Source organism: Lynx rufus, unplaced genomic scaffold (assembly GCF_022079265.1).
Source record: "Lynx rufus isolate CCGP_SWC_20201006 ecotype Redwood Valley unplaced genomic scaffold, mLynRuf1.p SCAF_1, whole genome shotgun sequence".
Lineage (NCBI taxonomy): Eukaryota > Metazoa > Chordata > Mammalia > Carnivora > Felidae > Lynx > Lynx rufus.
This window is the reverse complement of record NW_025814823.1, coordinates 114083992-114096343: the sequence shown is the minus strand read 5'-3', so window position 1 is coordinate 114096343 and position 12352 is coordinate 114083992. Positions and strand designations below refer to the sequence as shown.

The following is a 12352-nucleotide window of genomic DNA, read 5'->3' as shown; positions in this document are numbered from 1 at the left end:
TCAAGTTTCTTTTTTGGAAAGTCATTCTCAGACTCTGTACCTTTTCCCGGAGAGTGGGGGTGGAGGGCAGCAGAGCTGGGGTCTAATAGGACTGTGCCATCTCTTCTGGGTATTTGATCCAGAGGGCAGGCTTTGGCAGCTGTGGGCAAGTCCTAGGGAAACTAGACTGGGATTGGCACCCCTCTGGCCTGCTGAAGCCAGTCTTCTCTGGCTTTTAGGAAAAACACATGCACACACACCTGAGCAGGAACTATTTCTGTCTTCCAGGATACAGTATAAATACTCATGTGTTCTGTGACCTTTTAAAAGGAAATGACTCTCTCCTTTCTCTGAGAATGTACCTAAAGATGTTCTTTACCATTTTTCTTTTGGATGGCAGAATACGGTGTGATTGCCTGAATCTCAAGGGGTTTGAGGGTCATTCTTTTGTTCCAGTAGATTGTAAGCTCCTTAAGAACAGGGATCTGGTTTACTGTGCTTACCACTAAACCCCAGAACCTAGACCAGTACCTGGCATATAGATGCTTAAGTAGCGAACGCACTAGTTAACAATTTAGTCTGTGCCTTTCTGAGTGAAAATGGTATGTTTAAAGCTGTAGAGAAGTGCTTTCTGAAACTTGGCTATATGTTAAAATGCTTGGGGAGCTTTAGAAACATCTCACTGGCCAGGTCACATCTCATACCTATTAAGTTAAAGTCTTTGGGGGTGAGAGATAGGCATCAGTATTTAAAAAATTCTCCAGGTGATTCAGTATGTAGCCAAGTAGGAGAACCAATCTATCTTGGTCTGCTTGGGCTGCCATAACAGAATACCACACAATGGGTGGCTTAAACAACAGAAATTTGCTTTCTCCTAGTTTTGGAAATTACAAGTCCAGGGTCAGATTTCCAGCTGATTTGGTTGCTGATGAGACTCTTCCTGGCTTTTCATAAGGTCGCTTTCTTCCTGTGTCCTCACACTATAGAGAGAGTGAGAGCTGTGGTGTCTCTCTGTCTTCTTGTAAGGGCCCCATCTTTATGGTTTCATTTAACCTTTATCACTTCTTTGTGGGCCCCGGTCTCCAAATACAGCTTGTTGGGGTTAGGCTTTCACATTACAAATCTGGGGGAGGAGGGCACAAACATTCAGTCCATACGGTGGTTCCAGCAGCTGCACGCATCACTGGGATGTTCATTAGAAATGCAGGCTCTCAGGCCCCACCCTAGACCTATTGAATTGGAGCTTTAATAAGATCCCCAGAGATTTCATATATTCGTGATTGGGAGGCACTGGTGTGGAATGTAGGGATACAGAGCCTCTGCTGATGCTGAGGATCTACCAAGCAGAGAGTAGTGGGAAATGGGGCTGGGGCTGCCCTGAAGGAAGTTTGGACTTAGTTGGACAGGCAGGGGAGAGCCATGCAAGACCTCGCGAGCATGGGAGTGGTATGATTGGGATGGTGCTTTAGTGAGATGATGCCCTGCCAGAAGTGTCTAGTGTCTCAGAATGTCACCTTCTCCTCCAGGTGCTGCTCCCAGCAGCCAGCTTGCTGCAGCTCATGGATGTTCGGCAGAACTGCTGTGACTTCCTGCAGTCTCAGTTGCATCCCACCAATTGCTTGGGCATCCGCGCATTTGCCGACGTGCACACCTGCACTGATCTTTTGCAGCAGGCCAACGCATATGCAGGTAACAGGGAGCTGGGGTGCTGCACCTGTCCTGAGCTTGTGGGTTTAATAACCTGCTCCTCAGAGACGGTGAGAAGAGCGCTGTGCTGGGAAGCGGTTGTGATATAGTCGGGGAGACAAGACAGGTGGAGGGATACTTAACAGTGAGAGTTCCACCAATCACCAAGTGGAATAGGATTAATTGTCAGACAGTCATTTTCACAAGAGAATAGGAAGGAGATCTGAGACTTTGTGGAAGGAGGAATCATTTGAGTTAGGTCTTGAAATCAGTCTTTTTTGTTGTTGTTTAAGAAAATTTCCTTTTTTTTTTTTAAAGTTTTATTCATTTTGAGAGAGAGAGCATGAGCAGGGCAGGGCAGAGAGAGAGGGAGAGAAGGAGAATCTCAAGCAAGTTTTGCACTGTCAGCACGGAGCCCGATGTGGGGCTCAGACTCACAAATCTTGACATCATGACCTGAGCCAAAGTCAAGAGTCAGATGCTTAACCAGCTGAGCTACCCAGGCGCCCTGATAATTTCTGTCTTGATCAAAGTGTTCTATGAGTATGGTTCTAGAAGCCAAATACTACTGCAGAGCCTGTAATGATAAGCCAGAGTCCCCTGCTCTGCTTTCCCACACCAGGTCCATTCTCTATGTCCACTCAACCTTCAATTCTGACAGAATTAAAGGGCAGGTTCTGATTCTGCTAAAAGGTGCAACATCTACTCATTACTTCCATTTATCTAAATAAAATGTGCCACTATTTTGGATTTATTAGTTTGAGATATTATCTGTTGACTTTTCACAGAAGTACAGGACTGAGCTTTCATGGACTTTCCCTCATGTATACATGCTCTTTCTTGCTCTATTCTCCCAGTACCATTTCTACAACCAAGTTGAGTTACCAATTATAACTAGGTTTTTATAATCAGAAAGGCAGTTAATAATTGCTTTTTTCAGGCCTGAATTATTTTTTTATTAAAAAAATTTTTTTAATGTTTATTTTTGAAAGAAAGAGAGAAAGAGAGAGTGAGCAGGGGAAGGGCAGAGAGAGAGGGAGATACAGAATCCAAAGCAGGTTCCAGGCTGTGAGCTGTCATAGAGCCCGACGTGGGACTCAAACCCACAAACCGTGAGATCATGACCTGAGCCTAAGGTAGGCACTCAACTGACTGAGCCACCCAGGCGCCCCAGGCCTGAATTTTATTCACCTTGTAATCTCACAGATGTTAGAAAATATCTAAGAAGTGCTAGTTAATATGGAATTAAGTGTAGTAAAGTCGGTACTAGGCATAGACTGTGACATTATGTTGCATTACTTTGTTGGGGAGTATATTTGTTCACCGATGCTTGAATGCCTATGTTGGACATATTTTAGGTGCTGGAGAAGTAGTAGAAAACTAAACAAGTCTCTGCTCTCATGAAAAAAAAAAATTCCTACCACCAATCCTTGTAAGACAGATTTTTGTAAGAATTGAACATCAGGGGCACCTGGGTGGCTCAGTCGGTTGAGCGTCCAACTTCGTCTCGGGTCATGATCTCGGGGTTCATGAGTTTGAGCCCCGCATCGGGCTTTGAATTGACAGCTCAGAGCTTGGAACCTGCTTCAGATTCTGTGTCTCCTTCTCTCTCTGCCCCTCCCCCTCTCGTGCTCTGTCTCTCTCAAAAATAAGTAAACATTTAAATGAATGAATGAATGAATGAATGAATGAATGAATGAATCGAACATCAGATAATGGGCTGATTCCACATCAGATAATGGGCTGATTCCATTCCGTTTCTCTGCCAGAGCTTGTCATGCTCTTATTTTAGTGGGGTTTTAGGAGGGAACAGAGATTGACATGAATGTTCAGTACACCATGTTTAACTGGAAAGAAATCTTCACTGATATTTATTTTGACTCAAGGACAAAGAAGGATCATGGGTGGCCCAGGCAATGGGTCTAGTCATTTTAATCAATAGATTCACTCATGGCTCCCTCTTTCCCTTGCACTAAAGTGTCTCATTCTTCCCCCTGCCCAAACAAATACCATCTGTCTTTGTGTCTCCTATTCATCCCGTGTCTGGAAATGAGCCAAGGGCCTGTTGCCTGTCCACCTGCCAGCTCCCTGTGCTGTGTTAGTCATTCAGTCCATAAGGCAGTACGCATGTGCTCTATTTCTTGGAATCCTTGTGTTCTTTTATCAACCTCTCAGACTCTAGGAGCCTACATCGATTCTCATTTCTCTCTGAAGTCTGTTTCAGACACAGTTGGTAAGATGATGATTCTTATGAAGGACATTGCCCAGTGGTCCCAGTTCTGAATTCTGCTGACTCTTCCTGACTCTGAACCTTGAGTCTCCTATTTCTTTGCTCCCACTCCTGTGCCCTCTTTTTCCTTTCTATCTTTCACTTTCTTTCTTCTTTTTTCTCAAGGAGCCCTTTCTCTGCCTAGAGAGGGCTCCCAGCCCGGCCTTCGAAGAGGGTTGTGCTCAGGCTTTGCTTCACCAGGAGCCAAGAGCTTGGCCAAGGCCCAGGTCAACTTGTGAACATCTGCTGGTATAGGGGCAAAGGGAGAGTGCTTACATGCCAGCAATTCTCTTTTTCTTCCTTGTCTCCCCTCCCTAGCCTTCTCCTTCTGCACAACATTTGCAAGTATGTGTAGTTTTGTGTTTTGTAGTCGGCTGACAACAATTTTCTGAAGTTTGGGTTGTGTATTTAACCCCCAACTTTGACAAGTTCCTTGGTTCTTTCCCCCACATTCACAAATTGTGTCTTCCCCCAGTGGTCCTTTCACTGTCTGATGGTGACAGACACTTGTGAGAGGATGGGGAGTATGCTGTTGGAACACAGTGTTGTCTTGATACTCCTTCATCCTGATGCTGTCATGGTGATTGGCTTCTGTCAGCGTTGTGGGTGTTTGTGCACACAGATGTGTATATAGATGTCCTGTTGAATTATTTTTAGTTGGCATTTATTGAGCTGCCACTTTGGGCCACACCCTATGCTAAGTATTTTATGCACATCATCTCATTTAATACATGAAATAGCTAAGGAAACTAAGGCACAGAGAAATGAAGAAATTAGTTGGTGTCACACAGCTGGTAGAGACAGAGGCAGGGTTCAAACCCCATAGCATTGACTCAAGAGCCAGTGTTTATAACTACTACATTCTTTGGCTCCAGGCTCCATTTGGACATAGGTGGGCCTGTGGATTGGTAACTGATGAGTGTTGGTACCTGGAGTTGATGTTTTTCATTGGAAATGTGAGCCTGGAAGACTGTGCCATGTAGTCACCATGTAGACAGACCATGTAGACAGATGACCAGCTTCTCTGCTAGACTCAGGGTGTTTAGTCATCTTTGGGTGGAGAAGTGAGATGTGGACATCTTCTCTTCGCTGTTAGGCTGCCCCCTCATTGCTCATGTGAGTCCTCCTACTTTTCCTGTCACTGTTAGTGTCACTTGAGGCTGAGAGTTTCCTCCCTGTGGAGCCTTGTATGGAGCCTGTGACCATCTCTTGCTCGTAGTTTTTCTGTAGGCCTCAGCCATGCACAGCAGGGAAGCCATGGTAATGCAGAGGTTGATAAGACCTCAACGGAAAGATTTTAGAAGAAATATGAAGGTAAGATTGTGACGTGTTTTGAGAAGCGTGTGTGAAATGATGATCCACACTTAATCCCTCATACCTACCCACTGATGTGAGTGTGCTTTGTTTCTTTGTTCTTATACCCCCTGATTTTAGATGGAACCTGGCATTCTCTGCCATCGATGCCTCTTGAGACAAAGCTGATGTCTTGACCCCATCCCACTGTAAGTGGGCACCAAGCAGGGTCACATACAAGGGGCAGGCAGTATCAGCCCTTGTGGTCACAGGCTTGCCTACCCCATGCCTTTCATTAGGAGGTGTTTTAAACCAAGAAACTACAAGGAGACCATCCAGTTCAAAACTAGGGATCAGACCAGCCATCACTTGGAGCTGAGTGACCCTAGGCCTTTTTTCCCTTTCCGTGATGGGGGTAGTACATCCTGCTCTTTTCCAGGATGGCTTTGGGCATGGGAGGACAGGGAGGAGAGCCTCCTGCAGAAGTAGGCACCGCCACAGGGGCTGTACTTCAGAGCCTCCCCACCCATCTCGTGATCTATAGTAACAGAGCCTCTCATCTGGGTCCTGGTGGAGAGATGAGTCTCCTCAGATCAGCACCATGGCTGCTACTTGGGAGAGAGGACCATTTCCAGAGCTTCTGATTTTGGTTTCTCTTTATCCAGATACACAGGCAGGTATGTCCTGCTTCCCATGCCCTCCCTAGTCTCTGGCTAGCTGGCCTCTGCCTGCACTTGTTCATGACCCCCAGTTTTACCTCTGAATTCTATTCTTTTCTTTTCTCCAACACAAACTTTCTTTTGCTGTTGTTATTGCTCTTGTTACTGCTGTCTTAGTAGAAAACCACCCCTGATCATTAAAGGAAAATCAGATAGGCAGAAAGAGCAGGCAAAGCACCACAATTCTACCCAGAGAGGACCACAGTCAGCACCTTGACATAGAGCTTTCTCCATCTTTTTCATTGCATATGTATGTTTTCCAGTTTAAAAAACCCCTTTGTAGTACATTCCAAACACCCTTTCATGTTAGCAGGAACATTGCTATACCATTATTATTGAAATGAATTTATTCAATAAAATTCAACTTATATTCATAAAAAAATTCAATCAGTACACAAAGTTACAAAACACAAAGTCCATTTATCTCATGCCCTGTCTGTGAAGGGCACTGATCCCTGACTCTGAAGGGAATGATCTTGGGTAATCGTATGGAAAATAAATAAATATATATATATATATTGCTTTCTAACATACTAAATAGATGTGTTCTGTACTCATTGTACTTTTTCTTGACTTATACAAAATCTTGGAATTCTTTCCGGACCCTTGTGCATGGCTACATCTTGTTGCTTTTCTCTGCTGCATCATATGGATGGACTACAACTTATTTAACCAATCCTCAACTGGTGGATATTAATGTTACCTGTTTTTTCTTTCATATACAATGCTTGAGTGAGGATTCTTATACCTGCTATTTTGGAGTACAACTGTTAGTGTGTAAGCAATAGTGAGGTTGTCCCTATAGAGTATCATCTAAGTGCATAAAGTAGCTCAAAGAGAGTGTGCGTTAAAAAAATTGATAGATATTGCCCAATTGCTCTCCAAAAAATGAAAGTATTTTTTTTTTAATTTTTTTTTTTCAACGTTTATTTATTTTTGGGACAGAGAGAGACAGAGCATGAACGGGGGAGGGGCAGAGAGAGAGGGAGACACAGAATGGGAAACAGGCTCCAGGCTCTGAGCCATCAGCCCAGAGCCCGACGCGGGGCTCGAACTCACGGACTGCGAGATCGTGACCTGGCTGAAGTCGGACGCTTAACCGACTGCGCCACCCAGGCGCCCCAAAAATGAAAGTATTTTTAAGGGGAGCTCTTGCCTCTGATAAGTCTTGAGCCCTCTGGTGAAGGCACCGAGAGGCAGATACAGTATAGCTCTGAGAGGGGGATCACCTCTCTCCCCCCAGCTGCCTGATTGGCTTCCTGTTTGGAATGGCCCTGTCTCTTCCTGCTGTGGCAGTCCCCCCTGCTTCCTCCAGGTCCACTTTCCCCCTCTAGGTTATGTCCCCAGATTTTTGCTGTGATATTTGATTCTGGGGTGGGGGAGGGTTGTCCCCCAATTTAGAAGCTGACTGCTTTGACCCTTGCCCCCAGCTGATGGGTAGCTAGCAGCTGAGAAGGGGACCCTGGTGTTTGGTGCAGCCTGTTTCTTAGCCATCATTATTGTTTCCAGGGCTGCTTAATCTTTAACCTCGTCGGCCAGGGCCCTGGTTTATTGGGACTCTGTTGCTTGATAATTGGGCAGCCATGTACTGGGCCATCAGCAGAGCTGGTTGGGAGGGATGTTAATGGGACCCCATTAATGAAATGCCAATTAAAATTCCTTGGACATGTTGTTTACATCAGTCTGCCAAAGCTGAGCTATAGTCCTTCAGCCATGGGATGGAAAAGCCATCAGATTTCACGTGTTCATGGAGAGAAATAGCCTTCTTTTGACTGAGTCACTTGAGATCATGGAACAAAGTGACTAAATTAAGGGCAACCAAAAAAAAAAAAAAACATTGACAAATCACTTAAAAAACATGAACCTCTGAGTCAGCGAGGGTTGTCTTTGGAATTGCTGCCTCCAACTTGGCATCATGAAATGATGACAATGATGGTAACGGTAACTGTAGGAGGTTTTACCATTTTGCTGAACATTTGCTAGGTGCCAGGCATGGTGCTACATGTTTCCCAGGCATGACTTCATTTTGGCCACGTGGCCACGAGAGGTAGTTTCCATTTTTCCGATTTATACATGAAGAAGCTGACACTCCAGAAAGGTTTAGTGATCTTGGCCAAGATCACATCGTAAGTGACAGTGCCAGGATTCATAGTGAGGCTGTCTGATGCGGGAGCCTGTGCTCTGAGCCCAAGTTATTTTCACATCCACCCAGTCCAGCCTCGCTGCCCATCACGCTTGTCTCCTGCCTCCCCAATTTTCTGTGCTTACTTGAGGGGGGCAAATGAAGCAGTAGTGTAAGATGCAGGTGGTTTTTGTTGCTAGATGTCTCATTTTGGAGAACAAGTTTCTTTTAGGAAACTGTCCCTATCCTTCTATGCGCTGGGTAACAGGGAATTCTGATGTTGAATCAATAACACTGATAAATGGGCATTTTTCATGTAGCTTCTTGGTGTGTGTGTGTGTGTGTGTGTGTGTGTGTGTGTGTACATGCATATTAGAAAGGGGGAGTGATAACACATGTATCTAGAATGAAGTCAATGGGGAAAGGAGGGGAGAAGTAGTGATATTTAGAGTCTGAGGGCTGGTGGTCATGATCCTTGTGGGAGATGGTTAAGGTAGATCTCTTTCTTTTTTCACTATTTAAGGAATTTTTATTAAAGCAAGAGTTTGATAATCCAAATTACATTTCCTTGCTCAGTTATCAATTCTGTTATTTAAAACAGAAGTGACATTCTGAGCTATTCCACCGTAAAGAATTACAAAAATTAAAGAAAGGAATGCTTTAAATTTTTGTACTTTGCTAAAACTGTGGGCCTTGAAAGCCAAATCTTGATTCAGGAAAGCTTACTTCTGCCCTCCAAAAAATAGGGCAGTAGGGGAGAGAGAGATGTAAAGCAGTTCTGTTTTGTTGTTTTACCCTGATAAAATGTTTTGATCCTGTTTGTGTGTTCACCTGTGTCAACCAGTCTTTTCTTGGGGGGTGGGGATGGGAGGGTATGACCAGTGGTTCAGGTCAGAGTTACTCATGCCTGTTCCCTGGGGCTGCTGGGCCTGGAATAATGGGGTTCATTTCATCTCTGCAGGTCAGAGAAGTCGTAGATGGATTTTCAGTTCCATTTGTTCTGGGCTTGTAGTTTAGATGAACCTGATTAAAGGTTTATTTCATCCCATCAAAAGGTTGGAATGGGTTTGGAATTAACTTGGGAGGTTGCGCAAGCCCTAGGCAGTTGATCCTGAAGAATGGGTAGGGAAGCACAATATATGCAGATGTGCTTGACACTGAGAATTCAGTTTCAAACAAGGCAAACTCAAACAAGGTAGACCCTGCCCTCATGGGATGCACAGTCCCAGTATGAAAGAAAGACCTCAGACGATACAACGGGTCTATTAGGGGTATGATAATTTTTATTTTCTGTTTTGGGGGCTTTGGAAACACAGAAGACTCTCACTTCATCTAGCCTGGTGGTGGGTAGGCGGATTAGGGAAGAATCTCAATTCAAGGGTTAGGTCTGAGATTTGAATCCAGGAATGATGCCAGAATGTTCAGAACATGCCTCTTCTAAGGTTGTTTTTAAAGAAAGGTCTTTAGATTCATATTCTCTTTGTCTCTCTGCGGTAGTAACCCTAAGACAGATTATTAGGGTGCTCCAACGTCAATATTGAATGTTACTACAGCGGCCTGCTTAGGACAAATTATTACGATCGTGGGGACGAAGAATGTTTGCTGTTGTAATCATACAACCTTGGTTTCAAAACCTGGCTCTACCACTTACTGCTGCGTGATCGTAAGCATATAACTAAATAACTTCTTGAGCTTCTATCTCTCTATTTGTAAAATGTGAATATTGATACTTTGGCAGGGCTTTTGGGAGAAGTAAGTGCCACAATATATGTAAAATGCCTAGCACAATGTTAGCTACTATTAGGAAATGCCCTCAACTTTCTCCTGCTTCCTTGAAAAGATCCAACTTTGTGCCCAGAACAAGTCTTTTCTCATGCTTTCAGCTTTGGGAAGATATGTGTGTGTTGCTTGGTGGGGAAAGGAGTTGAAATTCTCTGGTGTCCCTTCACTTTTCCATAATTTCTCATCCAAATATACAGGAACAGGCATACTGTGTTTCATTAAATCAAACTTGCAACTTACAGTGTTTGTCACTTATGGTAAAGGCTGGTTAATTAGGAATGTTAACCAAAAGAACTTTTTTTCCCCCTCTCTGTTTCCACTTCTCTTTAAGGAAACATAAGCAAAAAGACTAGAAGAGTTAGAGTTGATTAGTGGAGAGTTCACCTTCAAGGGGCTAGCCCTCACTCCCTGCATACCCCACCTGTCCCCCAAGTTCTAGCCTGACTGCCTCTCTACTGCATCTCCTGGAGTCTGGCACAGTTTTTCATACTTTGTACTTGTTCTGTAAACATGTGTTAGATGAGTGAAGATATAGCCTCGGCTCTAGCTAGCCTGAGCTATTGCTGTTGTCTACACATGGTCTGAATTTTCCTGCTTCCATGCTGTTATTTGTATTTCGAGTGCTTCTCCCAGTCATGGCCATATGGACTTGGGGTTGGAGTTACTGATGTCTTGTCTTACCCCTCTTAGAAGCCAGTAGGCTCCTTGTAGGCATCGGCTCCGCTTTCTTCATTTTTAAAAAAAAATTTTTTTTAATGTTTATTTATTTTTGAGACAGAGAGAGACAAAGCATGAATGGGGGAGGGTCAGAGAGAGAGGGAGACACAGAATCTGAAGCAGGCTCCAGGCCCTGAGCTGTCAGCACAGAGCCCGACGCGGGGCTCGAACTCACGGACCGTGAGATCATGACCTGAGCCGAAGTCGGATGCTTAACCGACTGAGCCACCCAGGCGCCCCCGCTTTCTTCATTTCTGAAGAAACACTGCATCTGGCACATTATACATTAACAGCTATGGAGCACTTGCAAGGATTTCAGTCAATGTGAGTTACCTGTATTTGCTTATTTAACGCCCATATACCTTTGTGAGATAGGTAGTATTATTAGCCCCATTTAAAAGATGAGAAAACTGTAGGCTTAAAGAAATTGAATAACATATCAATAGAAAGTTTGTTGAACTTGATGGAATTAAAGTGGGTCTCTAAGGACTTTGGCGGTTCACAGACAGGACCTGCAGTCCCAAGGGATGTCTCCGATAATGGAGGAAAAGCTTCTCTGTTGGAGAGCAGAGCTGCCCACAGAACTGGACTTTGCGAAGTAGAAATGTGGGCTGATATAATGTTCATCCTTCATCTCAAAAAGGATGGTTAAGAATTATTAACCATAGTAATAACCATATTATCGTCTCCTAGCTTCAAAACAACCTTGAGACGTAAGTCAGCTATTATAGTCCCATTTAATGGATGATGAAGCAAAAGCCTAGAAAGAAGTGATAATAAGAGGTGGAGTTAGGACTTATACCCAGGCCTTGTCATTCTTAGCCAAGATTCTTGACTATGTTCTCCTTTAATACAGCAAGGCAAAGCAAACAAAGAATCCACAAACAAACAAGTGTTAAAGGTAGAAGATTCTCATAGGAGGTACCTTCTGGGAGCAGAGGTGTTTCTTTCTGGGAAGCAGCTGGGGAGAGGGCTGATTTGAATACAAAGTCTGCTGGGGAGCTTCTGTCTCCCAGGAAGTCAAGTTGGACGGAGCACCCTGTTCCTGCTGTTCTATCTTATGGTTTCTTGTGTGTTGCTAACAGAAAGGGGGGGGGTGGGTTTGATCCCCAGGCTCTGGGGACCCAACCCTGTCTCCTTAGACAGAAGGGGAAGGGAAGAAGTTTCCCTCTTTGCTTCCTTTCTCTGTGTTTTCCTGCTCATGCCCTGCAAGTCTCCTGGGTCCCAGGGTCCCAGCCTTGGGTGGGGAGCTGCTACCCTCTCCCTACCAGCTGCTGCTTCTGGTGGGAGGATTTCTGGAGGGGTTTCAGTGGGAGGTTCCAGATGGGCCAAGCAGCAGCCCACTTCAGAATGAAGGGACCTAGATTCAAATTCTGCAGTGCCCCAGAGGGTGACAGATGGGAAGTGTGGGGGCTGTTTGCTGCCTTGATTGATCTTTTAGAATTTCTGCATTGTTCACCAAGCCACCTAGAATACACATCGCTGCACTTCATCTTCTTCCTTTTCAAAATGCAGGCGCATCTACTTTCGGCTTTATGAGCTATGAGGAAGTACTTTTCACACCCCAGATTTTAACTTCTTACCTCCTCCTGTTCTCTTTCTTCTTTTCTCTCCTCCAAATGTCAGGGTTTTGGTCAGCCAAAGATAAAGGTAGAAAGGCTGTGTGTGGCTCTGGGCCACAGGGATGTGGTGCTGGTTTGCCTGAACTCTCCTGCTGAGCTCAGCCTTGGCTGGTCCACAGAGTCTGGATGTCCTGCATTTTATTTTAGTGTGGTGACTGCTTTT

The 12352-nt window shown here is 44.6% G+C and overlaps 1 protein-coding gene across 1 annotated transcript in view; it reads left to right on the top strand.

The window, feature by feature from the left end:
- KLHL3 (kelch like family member 3) overlaps positions 1-12352 on the top strand; it is an 82219-nt gene that overhangs the window by 18109 nt on the left and 51758 nt on the right. Inside the window, exon 3 of the mRNA XM_047097448.1 lies at positions 1506-1668. Within this exon, the coding sequence (XP_046953404.1) occupies positions 1506-1668 (163 nt within the window). The remainder of the gene's footprint in view (positions 1-1505; positions 1669-12352) is intronic.